Genomic DNA, 19,257 nt, shown 5'->3' with positions numbered 1-19,257 from the left:
ACATTGCAAAACGACGTCCGACTTAACGACTCGCGGCGACGATATCAATTCCGATTGCATCTCCACGATAAAAAGTCCCCGTTTGCGAGACGCCGCAGGTTGGTTTTCCTTTTTTTTTTCTTTTTACCTTTTTTCCGCGAGGGATACGTCGGCGAAACGACGGAATAGACAATTTCCGGCAGCCTTTATGGGTCGTTAAGGCGTAAAAGATCGTCCTATCCTGAAAAGCAACGCGGGGATTTTGTCAACGCGCGACAGAGGCAGCGAAGAATGAAAGATCGTCGCGCGTTGGCGGGGCGGCAACTGCCACTCTTGCGAACGCACAAATACATGCATTATCGACTGACGTGCATTATGCTGGAAAGTATTATTACGAAGAGAAAGAGAAACAAAAGCGAAATACACTACGGATGAATGATTTTGTGCGCCACATGAATACCTCGCGCGTTTTTAAAAAGCTTACGTTTATTTGCAATTATGAAATCTGTTTTCTTTTAAGAATTAAATGCAAATATACTATTTATAAGTAGATTCAAAAAAGTATTTAATTTTAAGCAAGATTAAGTAATAATTATTTAACAAGTTAAAGAGTAAAATTTAAAAATTAATAATTTTTTATCTAACCTGTCTAATTTTATAAAAATAAATAAATTTATTTTTAAATTCAATTAGCCATTTTATAAACACATAAACTTTAACATATTAAATTTTTCTAAGTTAAAAATTTAGCTATTCTTTTCTCATTTATCTGGTTTTAAATTTAAAACACTTTATAAAACGGAGACTGGAATAAAACATTTTAACATTTTAAAATTAAATAACCCTTTTGTAATGTAGATCTGTTTTTAGAAGAATTTTATATCGCAAATCACAAAATAGAGATACAATAAATAAAACGATACTCTCTTCGCATAATTTTCTAGTTTGGAAGTTCTGCGCGTTACGTAAAACGATAATATTGTACGACAAACTGTTCTTGTAGTTTCAACAAATTGGGAGCGACTCGAACGCACCATGTCAAAAGTTTCTGCATGCCGGGAAAGTTTTGTGGCACTTTAAAGCGTCGTGCGGTTACGTCAATAGAAGCGAGCAGAACGTTCCTCAACGTGTATCTCCCGCTTGCGCTTAGGGCAATGCAGCGGGTGCTTTTTACCTGAGATTTTATAGCTCGTAATCGTCCGGACATTAGGTCTCTAGTTAGAATAGCTATTACATGACGCGAGGAATTCAGGTTTCGCGTGCTTCTGCACTGTCTACCTGCTGAATGGATTCTGCCTCTTTTGTTTCTCCTGACTTCTCGCGGGTGGAACAATTATTTATCCTGTCCCAGCTCGTTCAGCGTTACATGTGTCTCTTTTCTAAGCGGATTTATCTTAATATTAACAACTACGAGAGCAGCAGCGCACTGTTCCATTATCACGTTTGTGTCGGTTTTAATTAAGTCTTCTATTTTTAGTAATATCCAGGCGCAGCTCCATATTTTCCTTAGCTGTTCGCGTGGTGAATGAAAATCTCTTTAAGAAACTTTCTCTATTTGGGAACGAGGACCGGGAATCACACGATTAATCCGTTAAGCTCGAGAAGGCTTTGTTCCGTTTGCTGCTTTTTTTTATTACGACAGAGAGTACAAGTGTGTCACCATATATTGCTATTATTTAGTGTGTGGAAAGGTCGACGAATGCTAGTCGCGAACGTGAGTCAGTGAAATTGCGATGCGGATAACTGACGTAACGTTACCCGTCAGCCGAAATGTGTACATTGCTTAGCGCCGGATGCTGTATGCTACAGGAAAGGCGGTTTTAATGACGCAGTAACGGCCGTCCCGGCCCGTAAAACTGCGAAATTAGTCAACTACCGACCGCGGTCGTTTCCTTACGCGGAACGCGTTACGGAGAAAATCAGATATGAACGTGGAATCTTGTGCGATCGTAAACGGATAGGCGAGAGTGGACAACAGCAGGGACCCAAGATTCTCGGTACATACGTGGTGTGCCTCTATCTACAAATAGCGATATGCGTAGGTATACGTGAACATTCGCGTATTACCTTACTTTATAGCGTTATCAAGAAAAATCCATTTTCCTTCCGACGTTGCGAAATGTCGCATTCATGGTCAGTTTCCGTAAAGGTGTTCTCTCTCTATCCCTAAGTTTACTTTCTCTGTGTAATTTTTTCTTTTTGAAAATCGACCAATTTTTTCGTACATGTTAATTTGCATCGAAAGCCCATTCGTTTCGATTTTAAATTTTCATCGACGTAGCATCCCCCATGAGAAAATCTGCAATTCAGACTCTGATTGTTACGGAATTGTTTTGTAATTCAGTGTATTTGTTGATTTTTGTTGATTGGATATTTTATACCTTAGAGCAAAAATGTTGGGAATAAATATGTTAGATTATTCATGCTGCAAAATGATTTCGATAATGCGCAATGTATGTAGGTGTGTGTGTGTGTGTGTGTGTGTCTGTGTGTCTGTGTATGTACACCTCGACACGAATGGACCGCCTGCTCTCGAAAAATCTATCGGTTTCCACTGTATTTCACCGTGTCGTCCCGGGAAACGACTTCCACTTCGCGCACCACACACGAGTCTTATCTTCGACATGAAGCGGATAAAAATGTCTGAAGATGTCCGAGGGATGAGACTCGGACACCGTTAACCCTGCTGATATCGGCGATGCAATGCGTCCTTCTCTCGTTAAGAGAAAGTAGCGGCTGTAAGAAGTGGCTCTCATGACATATATGAACCGAAGAGCCGTTAGAAGATCACTGACATCGAACTTTTAGATAGAGTGCATCCTCGCATCACGTGACACATCAATTCCAAAAATTGGTCGCGATCGCATTTATCTCTTAGAAAAATATTGCGACACGTTATTGATACAGAACAATCGTTAGAATGGATCCGCACTGATCGAAACTGTTAGAATTTTGTACTTCCAGGAAAAGATTACGATGGTTTTTCTATGATGGCCTTACAGCTTGTCAAATGTCTGTCAAAAAATAAAAGAATCGTTGAGAACCAATTCGAAGAACATTTCTTCGCTATCCTTTTGCAACTTTACACGATAGAAAACATTTTGTATTTATGTTGAAATAGACCTTTGTTTAAATTTTTGTGTTAAATTAATATTCAACATTTTTCTCGTGTTAAAAAATAGTGGTGAATAAACAAATAAAATTACATAAAAATAATTATCTAATTTTGAAATGTAATTCTATAAAGTAAAGAATGTATGTATACCGTGCGCGATACATTAAAAAATATCTTTTAACATTTGTGTTACTTAATATTCATATTATGCTAAATTAATACAAAAATTGCGTGAGACGTATATTAAATTTAACACAAAATTTTTAACTATGCAGATCTCTGCGACTGATCAGAGCCAGCGACAAGTTCAAGTGGTGTAGAGTGAGAAGTGTCCCGAGACATTTCTCGTCTAATAATCTCCTAACATGATCCCTAATCGGCAGTTTTCGCGCCGCGTGCAGACCGGAAGTAACGAGGAGCGAAACGCGAAGCCGTTTCGTCGTGGCGGCCCGCGCGACCGATAGTCGATCCTCCTCTACTACCCCCCCCCAAGTAATATATATACGCAACGCTAAGTGCTGCTGTCATGCGTGCATATATACGCAGCATGCGGCAGCACGTAGACGACGACCAAGCTGGCCGGCCCGCCGCGCGGAATGCAGTTATTATTCAACGTTTACGCTCGCCTGCTCGCGAACCAAGTCGCCCCGCGCCGGAGCCATTAATATGCGAGCGGAGTATGTGAGAGAATTGTAGCGTATCCGAGTGCACTCGCGTGTGCGGAACGCCGCGCCGCCGACACCGATTTGTTAATAGATTTGTAAAAATAAAAATCGTGGAGGGGGCGCGGGGCAAGACGGGAAATATCAGACACGCGGGTTGCACTTGAATTGTGCAAAATTTCGGAACTAAAAAATTTCCGAGACACGACGTTTTAACGTCCTCTTTTTGTAGCTTCCTTTTTTTATAGGGAAAATATGATAAATCTAATAAAGCCTGAGCGTATTCAACGGCTTATAGGTACGAAAATCCTCGGAATCGATTGTAATAAGGAATAATTGTAACGCTCAAGATAATCTGTAATGTAAAACATTACATGAGAGACCTTACAACGTAATAACGTTGTAAAATTCGCGTGATTTGTGTAATTTATAAAACGAACGCGTTGTGTATGCACGCTATATATAGCAGCCTCCATTAATGAAGAAATTTTTGAGAAAGTGGAAGATACGTTTAACGAGGGGCGCACGGCGATGGTCATTATTTAACGCCATATCTATATTGCCGGGCATGCCGTTAGCCGCTGTATATAGTCATAAATGGAGAATTAACGAAGACAACCGGCATTCCGGGCATACCGCGGTCGTTACACGTGCCTGTACTTGAATGCTCGGGGAATTTATTTCGCACGGGCGTTTAATGAGCAGAAGGAGATGACGTTTCGAACTGTCTGCTTCGTTCCTTTTTTTTTCCCTTTTTCTAGCGGCTTCGGCCGCTCGCAAATGGAAACAGGAATAACGTGTGCTTTATCCGCGAGAAAGTCCCGCTTAGACTTGGCACCTCTATTACGTGCGTATAACCTCGGATACACATAACGTAATTTCACATCTATAAATGTCACGCCACTGATAAGTCATCGCGTATCCATAAGATACATCCCTTTTCCCTCCTCGGTCGAGGAGATTAAGATATGAACGCGAGATACGCATGCAAGATATATCGCTTCGGTGAACAAACGTGCCGCTTGCAATTTATTTGCATCATAGCGCAAAATAGAATCGGTAAATGAAGAGTTTTACTATATTATTCGATTCGGTATTTCGTATTCGATGAATTTCTACCCCTATTACCGGACACAATAGCCGCAATACTACGCATTAAGCGCTTAAACGCGTCCCGATTTCCCGTTAGCATTTAGCATGATTAGAGACGAGAATGCCAGAATCCGTATCGTCCGGAAATAGGTTGGAGGGTTGCAGAGTCGGCCCGATCATGCTTCCTTCGCATGTAACATGCGCCGGTTGTAAATGAAGCTCAGTCCAGATGTCCAAACGATCAAGTCAGGATGTGTCCTGGACGAAAAACACGCAAGGGATTCAATTATCCAATCGTTGATTATATCGTCGCCGCATCGATCGCCAACCGATTATGGTACCTGCGGATTAACAATTGCGTAATGTAACAACTATCAATTTCTGTCACTGCTTATGTAAATCGTATGGAGATCATAATCGCACGGGGTAGAACTCATTCCTAGCATACTTTTCTCTTAAATACATTGCTTATCAGAAAAGAACTTATTAACGCGTCGTTTCGCGTACTGGTTCGACCAAGTGATATAACCGGAACACAGCAATTATCTGCCAATTTTGCTCGTGCCCGGCATTCGCCACGTTAAAATTACGCGCTATACCCGCCGCGATTTCCTATTTCCTCGCAAATTAATCCGGCTGACAGCGACCGAGCGAGACCACGACGAGAGAGGACCAAAACGCGGATTTCCTAATACAGTTAAGTAATGAAAGCCTGCGCTCCGAAAACCTCTTTCTCGCCGACCATTGCTACAACGCTCTTTCCTCGCAGCGTGACTATGAATTGGTAATTAGCTACTGAATTACATTGCGCTTTATGATCGCGTGATGTCCGCCAGCCGTATAAATAAAAGTGCATTAATGAGTCTCTTTTTTCCTATAAATAGAATCTACACTGAAAGATCGATGTGCATGCATAATGTAAATTTTTACATTTTTAAAAGAGATCACGTTATGTGAATCTCTGACATGTTTTGTTGTTACTAATGAAATTATTTTAAATAAAAAATTGCACGACTCAGCGAATAACAGTTTGGTAAAATTAAAAAAAATAATTACTTTTTAATGCACTTTTAGAATACGTTTTTTTATCTATGTCTTTTAAAATCTGTACAGCTGCAACGTATCTTTTCATACTTTCATGTCAGTGCGTGATCATTAAAATATGCTATTATGTCATAAACATATATAGCGATATTTAACGAGTCTTTATATAATCTTTATAGATTTATTATCTATTATGAAAACAACCGAGACTGAATTACAAAACAGTAATGTTGCTTTACATTATGTAAGTATATAGTAGATAAATAAATAAATTAATTAACTGCATAAAAAATCCATCATCTAGATAAAAGCATAAATAGATCTAAAAATATATATTTGAAGCATTTTGACACACTTACTGTACTATTACTTTTCGATAATTATATTGACTCATATTTTTACTTTTATCAAAGCACACATTTATTTCTATGATTTTATGGTACATATAATATAAAATCATATGTATGTACATCTATTAATAGAAGTAAAAAGATAAATATAATGTTTAAAAATCATATCGTTGCCTTGCACAAGACGGAAGCCAAACAGACATTGCATAGAAATAATCAATTGTTAATTATTATTACGAAATACTCTAATACTTACACATAGAAAATATAATTTTTGTGATGCAACAAAATAATTTAATGTTTTTCAATTTTATGATAAAAATGTATTTTATTCATATTAATTAAATTCAGCTTCAATGCCTTCAAAAACATATTATAAATATTTTCGTCTTCTTGCAATAGAATATGCATCTACACCACTGCAGGAAAGCTAAACTTACAGATCGTATAAAAAGATAAACTGCAGCATTAATCTTAACGCTAAAGATGTCGAGCAACAACTGGGCCGGGAGAATAACGACTGTCGGGTCAGGTACAAATTGTCGGCGGTTGTTGCTTCGGGAGAAACGTTTAATCCAAAAGAGAACGAGTCAGGGAGTCCCACGACGAAGTCAACAGTCTAATGCAACTATGTATATGCGTGAATATGCGTGATCGTGCAGCTAGTTAGAACACGGAAATTATAGCCTGGTCACCGAGGTCCGTTCTTTTCAGCTGCACTTTCTCGCTGGTTTCTTTTTTTTTTACATCCCTTTGCAAAACAAGTGTACGGACTGTCGCAACATTCGCACTCATATACGTCAATTTACTCCGAGTGACTGTAGAAAAGTGTAGTTGACACGTTGACAGGCCCGTCGTTATATCGGGAGTTGTAAGTGCCAATCCCACATGGGAAGTATTAAACGTTATCGAGCCCGAGGTCGTTCCAATTGGAAAACGCACTGATACTATTAGTTAAAGAATTAAATTATCGACGCTTCAGATGGCTCTCTATTCGGTAAATTTGTTCAATGCATGCAACGCGAAACCACTTTCGGCGACACAGGTTTCGTATAACGACGGGCTCGATCGACGCTTTGGTCGGTCACTAAGCTCCCGCGTGGCTCTACTGTAGAAAAGATAAAAAAAGCGAGAAAAAAGGTAGCAGGTAAATTTTTTGTTTCCAGCTTCTCTGGAAAAATCTCCTGAATTTACGTTCCAATTTTGTGTGCTGCACAATGAAATAAAGTAAAGAGGAAACGTATGTGGTCTTTCATTGGGTTCAACCTATTGCCGCTGTGTACAGCGTTATGAAATTAATATATCTTCAGCTTTCATAAGAGAAATGGCAGGATTTTTTAAAATTTTTTTAATAACATGCGCATACGTTGTCCTTAATTCCTATTAACGGCTGACTATGTTAGATACAATAAGTAGTAATAATTGAATTGATAAATACGCGAAAATAAATACGTCGTTTTTCTTTATTTTAGTACGAGAAGTGAGATGTATAATTTTTGTTGAGTTTTTATTTAGTACATCCACGAGTTAAAAATCACTGCTTCTGTTTACTGTATCACCATATATTTCTTTATAGTATTAAATCATCCTCTTGTGCACTCTTCTCATAAAGATCTTAATTGAAACTTCTTTCAATCAATTTGCTTATTTATAAGTGATTTCCACGACAACACACGTCACAATCGCTCGACGTGAACGAAATTCCGACGCGAGTAACTGATCCGAGCGGCAATATCTTCGAACGTATCGTCATTCTCGTGTCAAAGAAAACGTCAAATCGATAGAGCGGCTCTATACGGAGACATTCTGATCGTCCGTAAAAAAAATTGCACAATGAAGGCGATCAGAATGCACTGTGTATTCAATGCGGCGGATATTCACGTACGACCCCGGCGCGTTCGAATCAATGCGCTCACGACCGAAAGCGGCTGGCAGAACACGGAAATGATGGGCAGTTCTGTGCTGAAACACGGCGATAGCCCGACACTATCCCGCTCCATCTATTGCGTAAGACCACTTTCCTGGCCTGGTGTGCAGTAAAGTGCAAGGAGGCGTGGGTTGCTCGCGCCGATCTGTCTTTCGAGACCTCCATTTCCCTTTTTCCATTCATTCTCTCAACAGAATTCTCCAGTAGTTTCTTCGAAAAGTAAAAAGTATATTCTAATTAGAGATTCTTTTCGTTCCGAATAGAACTGTCTTTAAAGAAAATATGTGCTTTTGCGGATAAGACATATCTGTGATACGGCTGTCTTTATTGGTGTAAACAGAATGAAGAAATGTAACTGTGAAATTATGTACTAAAATTGCATAATCGTCTAACGCGTTTGAGAATAGCGGTCTACCACGGGCGGTAAATCGATTCGCGAGGTTCACGGAGGAACGCGCTTAATTTTCAGCATCAAGTGCATCCTCGCCAACTCCGTTGGAAGTTTATACTTGCACGAAGACGTACTGACATTGATGATATCCACGATACGTGACTGAAAGTGTAACAATGCCGCGTTCAGTAGAGCCTGTGCTGTTACGCCCGTACTTAAAACTTAAGCGCGGTTTATGAGAGCACCTCTTATCGTCAAAGAGCGCGAACGATCGTTGTCGGTTGGGATGAAATTTAATTTGCTCTTAAATTTCAGGTCGCAGCTTTTAAGCAAGAAGCACGCGCTGGACTCATGTAAAACGTAATGAAAAATCGTAAACGGAAAGAGGTGCCATTTGAACTTGAATCAAATTTTCGATAATTGCGATTAAAATTTTAGATTGCGAACGCGTCACTGACTTCGCTCACTTTGCAAAAAAAAAGTACGATGATTACTTAACGCGGTGTGCTTGCCATCCGATAACTTCGATTTTGACTTTAACTTTCTAATGTGTACTCTGGGTGGAATAGAAAGCTATCAAAGGGCGAAATACGCGAACGAGGTGAACATATCAAAATTAAAGCGATCGAAGTTTCCAACTTGCTCTTAAATCAATTAAAGTTAGTACGTTAAAGAGGCGTCGCGCGTTGGAGTATTGCGGTTAACCGTTCCACGTTGCACGTTATACTATAGGAATTGACATAAACTGCAATTACTCGTACCTCACGAGTTCGCTCGCGAGTTATGCCAACATAGAATGATATATTTGAATAGCGAGCGGATAACGTACCGACGAGGGAAAATAATCTGTTTTCGATGTTCGCGAATTTTAGGAGTCGCAATCGGTATTTTGTAAAAAAGTATATAGCCATATGATAACTTGAGGCAAACACGTGCATTGTTTGCTACTTAATAAACCGACCGAACAAACATCGGCATCAAATATCTACTTTTCTAATTCTACGAGAGATACTGAAAGATCAATATGCCAATAATGCCTGTTTAATCAATCATAGCCATAATCATAGTCAGATAATTGTAATAGCTTATTTATGTATTTAAGTGGCACAGACTCACTTGACCTGGATGACGCAGTAAACGGCATAATTAAATATACATCGTTTTACCTGTTCTTTTCTTATTTCATAGCGATTTATTGCGAAAGCGCTTTGCAAATTAGATCGTTACTAGTACACTCGGCACTGAACGCACGTGTAACGCGTGTACGAAGCGCTGTTTCGGTAATACGCGTAATAACGGCCAGCAAATGGATCACCCTCATGTTACGTACGAGATGGAAATTTAGTATGGATTTAAATCTAACAGCGAAATTAGGTTAATCTTGATTCTCGGCACGTTAGTAATTTGAATCAATTAATGAATCAATCAGTGCGGCCAGACTCGTGTTAAATCCAATTCCAATTGAATCTGAAAGCGATTGACGCATTACTCGTGCATTACCCTGCAATTAATAAATTCCACCAAATTTGTGAAAGTTATTGCAAAAATAGTTTATCCTCGAATAGTTTATACGCGTGAGAACATTCGTAACGAAATGTACTTTCTTTCTGTTTCTTGGAATGCGTCCAATCGTGCAGGAACATAAAAGTCAAGTTTATTCGACTATCTATCGCGCGACACGTTGCAGCATCCGGGGATGCTGCGCGGGCAAAGGTGATGCAGCGATTTTCCGATGCGCTAACCAAGCGATCTGGATGTAATGCGTGCATGTGCAATTGTTTTTACACACTTGTCGATAAGCCGTCTTGTTTACAGTGAACGGCGAGCGCGGCCGAGCGCTGCACCATCACATTACATAGGAGGAAGTTTCCTCGTGAATCTCGTATCCGCGCCGCGCGCTCCGTTTCATGAATAAAATTTCTCCAATTTCACATCCTCGTGTTACGTAAAAATTGGAGCAAAAGCGCGGTGCGCGCAGCGCCGACGTCGTCGTTTTGCAAATGTGATGTTGCGGGAGGCCTGAACACTGTTAGAAATGATGTGTGCACGAGGCGTCACCTTAGGCGAAGGGGTATTCTTCGTGAAAATCGAGCTGGCAAGGTTGAACATGTAGGAATAGAATATATAAACCACGCACACATGATGAATGCGTCGCTCGTGATATTGCAATTTCTGATTTGAATAAATAAATTTATAATATAAATGAGGACGAACGCTTGTGTAGCACTCGATGCAAGAGAGATATTAGTCGTAATTATGAAATTTGCTACGAACGTCTAACTTTGTAGAATTATTTAATAAAAGGAGAAATGGAATAAAAAGCAAAAATAGTTAGAATTACATTTATACAATGTCCGTGTTTAATTTATACATTATATTTTTAATGAAAAGTGAGATGATAATGGAATAGAAAAAAAAATAAAGAGAAATTTTAAAAATTAAAAACTAAGAAAGGATATAAAAATTAAAAATTATCAACGTTGCAATGTACTTAGATAATTTAAAGTTATAAAATAAGATAAACAATTTACGATTGCGAGAACTTATAGCTGTTGAATAACTGTGTAATTTATTAGCTGATCTCAAACATGCACACTATTTGGATAAATAAACTTTGACAAAATAATTTTAATATCGTAGTAATCCTACATTGCGCGTCCCTATTCAAATGGAATAAATCTCCGTGCCTCCATTTCGATTCGATTCACGGGTATATCGGATCTGCACGTCGCTGAGGAAGTCGCTTTATCACAGAAGCATATCCCTGAATATTGACCACGCGAGCCAATCGATACTCTATCGATCCATAAAAATCGCTCAATAATCAGAACGGCCGTGGAACTGGATTCTGGATTCCTATTCCGATAGCAAAAGCGTATAAAAGTCGAGATCGTGAAGTGATTACCAGCAAATCAAGCCATAGGAATCGCATTCAAAACGAGACAACAAATCAATAATTGCTTCATACTCAGCGAAATTACGAATCAATTCGGTAGGTTTGGTTGATCGCGGATAATTGCGCGATAATTACGGATCTGTTCTTTCAATCGCTTTCGAACGAAGCCCGATCGGGTCACTGTGCGAGATAAGTCTCGCCACTGATTTAGATAATTGTTCCGATTAATCTGCAAATGAGGCAATTAATGCCCGCGCGAAATGTTTATCACAGTCGGCTCGTTTGAGGGTGAAACCAACAAGAGCCAAACGCAGCTGCCACGCATCGGGTTTATATATTTGAAACCGGTCAGCACTGCTGAAAAAGATTACGCGGGCGCGGGACTTTCGCGATAGATCGACATTTTTTTCGCGGGCGCCAAATAATATAATGGCTTTCACTTCGCGCGCCGCAGAAGCCGCGGCTCGTATAATAAGCGGGGCATCACGCTCGAAAATTAAAAATAATTAATCGGATGCAATTAGCCGCGTTACGTTTCGGCGCACTGCACTTCAGCACCTTTAAGGTTGAGATTAGCAATTGTTCATCATTGCTGTTACGTACATAGTTATGAAAAGCGTATGCTAAGAAAAGAAAGTATATAGGAAATATGCGTTGAGCATGTGTGTGTGTGTGTGTGTATGTGTGCGTGCGCGCTTGTGTGTTTACGCGATAATCTATAAAGAAATCTAATATGCGTGCGGGCGGATACTTGATCTCGATTTACGTTTAAATGTAAACAGTTTTTTGCCACGCTCATGATGCATTACATTGCATTTTTAACCCTTTCCTGCTTACTTAACATTTGTAATTGCGCATTTCCACATTTTTATAAAATAAAAATAACCGATTGTGCACATTATTACAATTAATTATACTTTTATTTATTCCTCAATGCTAAATAAAGATAAGAAATGATTGTAATAATTGCAAAATGGCTTCTTGAGATAGCAGGTAATGCAATTCGAGAGTAATCGAACTTGTGAACTGTTAAATATCGCCCTATTCAAACATTACGGCGACAATTTAAATCAGACAACGGACAACTGTTTAAACCCGTCACTTGCATTTTGCGATTTTATTTAGCATAATGCAGCCGTAGCAGCTGGAATTAGTAGGTTGAGGTAATAAGTAATGAGCGGACGGCTGCGGCGGCGTCGACGGCGACAGGCAATCTATTTAGAAAAGAATTCAGGTCTTTCTGTTTCCTTTTTTTTTTTCTTAAGGCCATTCAATGGCCCGTAATTCTAACTCTTTAGAACGATTTAGCATTTGCGCCAAACGTGAAATTCCTTTCCGATGCGAATACCTCGTTTCTAACATAACGAACGGGCCGTAATCAGGATCGTGCTTCACCATCCTTGGATCTCCTTCCTCCTTTTTTTCAGACGGGAGGAACTTTTCGTGTGACAGCCCGCTTCGCGTCCGAATGTAAACTTCAGAGCTACCGTGATTCCTGCTTCTCGGACATTGTGCAGATAGTGCTCCTCATGAATAGTAATAACTTTCGGCTATTCGGACATTGTCGGTTTCTACTTTTTCCCCTCCCGCGTAAAAATTCTTCTGCATACAAATGAATGTAGAAGAATGAATGCAGAAAATCGAAGCCGACCCATCTTAAAGTGAGCACTGTTGAAACAACCGCCGCGTCGTCAATTAGCCGAGGATCCGTGTCGTGATCTCAGAGGTCAGGATGTCATTTTCAACAATCGTGACTCTCCATCAAATCGCCTCTTCAGATTTCTTCAGCATTAAAAGTTGCGACAAAATAATAATAGCTTAATAACTTCAAACTACATTAATTTATCATACAGTGCTGTCGTAATTTTTATCACTTACTGACGTTCAGTTAACAGTATATATATGTATTTAACTACTCTTATATCTTATATTTTGAATAATATTTTTCTGTCATATTTTTTCATTATTTTTATCATTATTATAATAGATTTATTCACTCTAATTTTTAATTGTATCGAGTGATCCTTGATTTTGCCTGAACACTACAGCCTTTCATGAAATCCTCCGAAACTTTGCTGTTAAAAATTGTTTGCTCCATCATTTAAAAGCTTATGCGAGTTTAGTTCGGAATCGAACAACGATTTATCACTGACGAGTGTTAGCCAATTAACTAAAGTGATGATTACTCTGTACTACCATGCTGTTACTATTGATACTGCACCTGCGCCGTCTATCGTAACCGGAAAGGACTCCGCCGTTAGCGTTAGCCGTTTGCGAGCTGTGCAACGCTCGTGCATGCTGTACACCACGCCTGCGAGAAAGAGAGTTGTATCGTAGGTGACCAGATAACCCGGGTGGTGCTCGGTTGCACTTGGTGTGGCCCGTCGCGTAGAAGCCGAGCGTGTAGGCCAACACCGCCGACTGGTGGGGTAAGAGGAGTAGGAGGCTGCGGCCATTAGACATGGACATAGTCACCACGAACACAACGGGCAACCTCTATCCATCGCCGCTGCAAAGGGGGACCCCCCTTTGCCCCCGAACCCGGGTAGTGGGACTACTGCCGCCGCGGACTTCAGCTACGACCGCTTGGTACGCGATACGTGGATTATAGTTTTTCTGGAGGGAGGGTGGTGGAGCGCCTTGCTTGCTTTCGAAAGGATGGTGATTGTGGAGCGTGTCCAGAGTAGAGTTAGGCGTATATAAGGCCCGCCGGCTCGGCCCAAGTCAGTCATTCACCGGACTACCAGCCCAATACACACACCAAACATGAAGGCCTTTGTGAGTATTCTGCAACGGGGTTGGTGAGGTGTTCGCGAGGTGTTTAACTCGTAGTCTCGGTATCTCTCAGCTTTTGCCCTCTCGCGCCCTTCGATCAGATTTTTATTTAATTCTGGCTGTACTTTTATTCCAATCTTTGCTCGCGACTTGCCGCTCTGGCTCTATTCATTTATTTCAAAACTCACGTGTTTCTTCGAGAGCATCGTAATTTCTCGATCGGGTACTTTTGTCTTTATCGCTATCTTCGAATAAACAGTGCCAATCCGAAAACTTTTGAACGATCTTTGAGTTATCTCAAGTCCTAAACGGAATAACGCATAAAATTTTACCCTTCTTGTAATCGCTGCGAAAGTTTATTTCGACAAGCGCTTATCTTTGTAATATTTTGTTCTGCCGTTTCTTAATTGAAACCAAACAAGAAACTAGATTAATATGAGATTGCATTTAAACGACGATAGTATATCTGAAATTGAATACAATCGTCTTGCAAGCTCGAGAACTTCCGTTCATGTCGATAGTGCACGTCTATTAACGTCTCCATTGTACCGTTTCCTCCGCTTCTTACCGCGTCCGCGATGATTCAATGTCACGGTTGGGATACTCTCGTCGTTTTTCTCCGCAGACAGACAGACGCGCAAACAGACGAACCGACGACTTTCATTCATAAAGCAAAGAAATCTTACCGCATCGCGCGCCGAGCGAAAACCGGTTGTAGGTAGTATCATCACCGTCATTGAGCAAGCGGACTAACTCCGCGACCGGTTCTACTCCGCACAGGCGCATCTTCATTCATCAATCTCGCGATCGAAATATTGCACGCATCTTGCACCCTCTCGCACCCTCTACCGTTACGTTTATCTTGACTCACCACGTCGACAGACTTTTCACGTACACAGCATTCAATCTGAATAGAGATAACGCCGGGACTTACGTTCCATCTCGGTTCGTCCTGCAAAAGTAACGCGCGTTAACTCGCGTTCCATTTTTGAAATAATGACAACACAAATTTTAGTTATATTGACAATAATATAATACTTCTAGATAACGATATCCTAACCACTAATTGCGTCAGATCTCGGAAAGCCTCTGCGATTTCTCAGGGCCGATGGAATTACACTCGCGCAGGCGATTTTGAAATCGGCACGATCGATCCTTTTCCGATCGCGAGGTCGCGGGAACGCTCGGTCGGCCACGTCACACGAGCGCGGCCGCGCGGGATAGTCGTTCATTCCGCGTAAACGGGATGTGAAAGTTTCGCGTAGTCGTTAGATATGCATAATTCCAGGCCGCGGTGCCATTTAAGTTTGCAACGGTTTCAAACCGGGCGTGACACACACGCCGTTTAGCACCGCTCGCACGCGATCGCGAAATATCGGTTACGTATACACCCGGCCGATATATCTAATCACAGCCGGTCGCTCGGCGGTTCTACGATCGCGCGAAACACTTCCTTTCTAAAACGTCGCTTCCCGTATTACGAGCCGCGAGCGTTACGACTTTAAACACGATCATGCGAGATACGCGTGACGTAACTCGTCGATATTTGTCTCCCTTAGCGTAGAAAATTCCTTAAAATTCTGAGAACTGAAAACCAATAAATGATGAATCGCAGATTTCTCGATTAATTATGAATTAATTATGAAAAACTGGATCCGTTCATTCGCAAATACGCAATGGATATGACCGGTTATCGATTAATTACGAGTCCCGTGCAATATCCTCGTTGTTCGCGCCGGATTTTATGCAATCGCGACTACTTTTTCTTTACGGTCCGACGATACTTGTTGCGCGTGCAACGGCGGGCTATTAACGCGGGCCTAGAAGAGTTTTCCTAATACGGTCATCAGGAATGGTGACCAGAGTAACCGTCGCGAAGGGAAGGGAGGATCGTGGCGCTATCAAGTTTATTACGAAACGTTACGGCGCATAGTTACGGATATCTAATCTCGTCGATTTTTCCGCCGATGCATTCGAGCGCTTTCTCGTTTCGTTTTCATTCGCGTAATCATGCCGCCCTCGCGCAATAAAGGAACGCGAACCCGCCGAGATCATCTCAACGATTTAGAAATCTTTTCTCGTGCGCAAGGCTGTCGTTTTGGAGTTCGCGATCGCGAAACGACATTCACGGAAATCGAAAGTGAAAGCCGCGATTATGTTGCTCGGATCTAGCGGTAGTCGACCCGGTAATCGGCGCCAAGCCAATGGAAATCTAGATCCGCAGTAGCGATAGCCCCCAACGACGCGTGCACGCAAACCGCTTCCGTAAATCGAAACTCGAACTCATGCAATACTCATCGTTTAAAGCTTTCAATAATCTTAATGATCTTAATTGAATACTGAATTATCGTCTTTACGAACCCGTTAGTCACATTGAATAACGTCTCGCGTCTCTTTTAGATTGTGTTCGCCTGCTTAGCGGTCGCGACGGCTCGCGCCGGAATCGCCCATGGTGGCTATGGTGGCTATGGTGCCGGTCTGGCCATCACCGGACGTGGACTCGGTCATGGTGGTGCCGGTCTGACCGGTGGACTCGCCGCTGGTGCTGGAACCGCTGCCTCCCTCCAGGGTGGTGCCTCCAGCTTGGGATCTGGTGGTCTTGGTGCCAGCTATGCTGCTGGTGCGGCGGCTGCGGCTGGTGCTGCTGGAGTTCAGCAGATCGTCTCTGGTGGTGCGTATCTGCGTACCAAATTGAAACTTTTACGTAACAACATAGCACAACATCGATGCTGAACAACCGTTCGCTCTTCTTGCAGGAGTCTATGGTGGCAGGTCTGACATCGGACCCGCTGAGGGACCCAAGGCCAACGTTGGACCCCAGACCGGACCATCTGATCTTGTAGGACCTCAGGAGGGAGCCAAGTCCGTTGGTGGACCTCGCACTGGACCGGCCAGTCTTGTAGGACCTGCTGCTGGCCCATCCACCCTTGTTGGACCGTCCCAGGGAACCGCCACCCTTGTAGGACCATCCCAGGCTACCGCTAACCTCGTTGGACCCAGCTACGGAGGTGTTGCCTTCTACGCCGGATCTGGTGGCATCAACGGTGATGATGGAAGCTCTGGAGCTGCTGCTAACGCCGCGCCTGGTGCTGGACTCGGTAATACACATTCTCAGATGAATGAATTATATTAAATTAATTATGTTAAAGATAGCAGAAATATCTAATATCTGTCTCTCTCTCTCTCTCTTTATTTTTCTTTTTACACTTGCCAAATATTTGAGCCTTCTGCTAATTATGTTTTCTTTAAAAGGAATCGGCATTGGTGCTGGAGGTCTCGGCCTTGGCGGTGGTGCTGGCATTGCTGTCATCGGAGGTGGTGCTGGACTCGGTGGATATGGTGCCCTTGGTGGTGGTGATGCCGGAGTTGCTGTGATCAACGGACCGTCTGGCGCCATCCACGCCGGACTCGGCGCTCACGGAGCTGTCATCCCCGCGCCCATTGGCAAATGGTAGACGTTTTAAGACCCCAGCGATCTCGGCTCGGCGACGGCGGCAAACCGACCACAGTCACTTACCGGTCTCGAACGATCCTCAAACGCGCTCAACGTCTTCTTCCCAAAGCTTCGTCCAGTCTGGGAACATGATCGGGGCATCCTGGGCACTAGTGATATGACCGTTAGACACTCGGAACACACGTAAAACGGTCGTTTGGTCGTATATATGTACACCGCGAGCCAATAAAGCGCGATCCGAAGGACGGACGGATAAGATCGTAAAAGGACGGCATCGAGATTTCGGCCACACGTGATTCGCGGCCTCGCGTCGTTTTCCTCGCGTTCTCGACCCGCTACAACCGGGTAAAATTTAGTCAATTACCGTTCATCACGAGATCAACGACCAAGGAAGCTCGGCGCGGGCCGCGTTTTATCGATCTCGGCACACGAACACCCACGCCGCTCCTCGACGAGCTTTCACCCGCGTATTAGCGAACGTCGTCTTTCGGACATCTAACTGCATGACGCGCATTCCGAGTTGCGACCGTGTGCCACACAATCACCCCGTGTACACGCGTATCACGCTGCACGGTCATGAGCCTGGCAAGTGGACGAGCTTTGGCACTTCGTCACCGGACCAACTGGATCTGTTCTGTTTTCTGAACATTTACCGTTGTTCCGGATGAACCTTCTTCTCTTACGTCTTCCACCATCCGTAAGGCCGCCGCTCTTCACGCACATATCTATTTCTCTCTTTTTCCACGGGTCGGTCGCGATCAAACGCACCGTTCTCGGCATGTTGTTATACTTACCGCCGCACCCCAAGCATACATATTATTATTACTCGCGTCTATGCGCACATATGTTCTTCTTATATATATATGTATACATATTATTACCTATTACTTCGCGCATATATATATATGTATGTATATATATATGTGAACACATTGCCACACGCGCGCACACATACACATACACTATATTTCTATATGTGTACTCGTATATATACACACAATTACACATATATTATATAATCGTGTTATATGTTAGTGAAAAGGAGAGACCGGTAGATTATGGTAGGTCAGCCTTTCTCATGAGTGAATGAATGTAAATAGACGGCTCGCCGCCGCCGGCCCCCGACCCCGCCCGCCCTCGTCATACCCTTTCTTTGCGATCACGACTAGCACCCCACCACCACCATAGATAGATACCACATATTTATAGCGTTTATACATTTATACAATACTTTATATAAAATAAAGCATCAGTATTTAAAACTCATTCTTGTCTATTCGCGCCTTTCACCATGTGCCAAATAACTCATAGGATCACTGCATCAGTCAATTAACAAATTAAAACAACAATACATTTTTAAGTAAAAAATATAAAATATATACTGTAAATGTAAGTATTTTAATTAAATCTGTAAAAACTAAATCTAAAAAATATATCAATTAATTTGTAACTTATTGTTTTTAAATTTTTATTATTTTAATACTTTTTGAAACAATTATTTATTGGTAAAATTGTTTAGCGACTGATGTAGTAACTCATTTCCCTTTACATTTCAATTTGCCTTCTTATCTT

General features: G+C 41.9%; 1 protein-coding gene and 1 long non-coding RNA gene across 2 annotated transcripts; one reads left to right on the top strand and one right to left on the bottom strand.

The window, feature by feature from the left end:
- Positions 1–840: 840 nt before the first annotated feature.
- LOC105831434 lies at positions 841–16,699 on the bottom strand. Its single transcript, XR_001138653.2, has 3 exons — positions 16,593–16,699; positions 14,918–15,183; positions 841–5,189 (listed from the first exon to the last, which is right to left on the bottom strand). It is a non-coding gene; the product is annotated as an uncharacterized LOC105831434 (long non-coding RNA).
- On the top strand, positions 14,152–18,951 carry LOC105831433 (spidroin-1). The gene is made up of 4 exons (XM_012671563.3): positions 14,152–14,234; positions 16,632–16,902; positions 16,988–17,329; positions 17,484–18,951. The coding sequence occupies exons 1-4, from the start codon at positions 14,223–14,225 to the stop codon at positions 17,684–17,686; spliced, it is 828 nt and encodes a 275-aa protein (XP_012527017.1). The 5' UTR covers positions 14,152–14,222; the 3' UTR covers positions 17,687–18,951.
- Positions 18,952–19,257: the final 306 nt, after the last annotated feature.

The sequence above is a fragment of the Monomorium pharaonis genome, chromosome 8, assembly GCF_013373865.1.
Source record: "Monomorium pharaonis isolate MP-MQ-018 chromosome 8, ASM1337386v2, whole genome shotgun sequence".
Taxonomy (NCBI): domain Eukaryota; kingdom Metazoa; phylum Arthropoda; class Insecta; order Hymenoptera; family Formicidae; genus Monomorium; species Monomorium pharaonis.
Note: the sequence above shows the minus strand (reverse complement) of the source record. Positions and strands in the feature narration are given on the sequence as shown.

Coding starts and splice junctions, on each gene's coding strand:
- LOC105831433 (XM_012671563.3), top strand. Junction 16,903..16,987: donor TCAGCAGATCGTCTCTGGTG/GTGCGTATCTGC, acceptor CTCTTCTTGCAG/GAGTCTATGGTGGCAGGTCT. Junction 17,330..17,483: donor CGCGCCTGGTGCTGGACTCG/GTAATACACATT, acceptor TTTCTTTAAAAG/GAATCGGCATTGGTGCTGGA.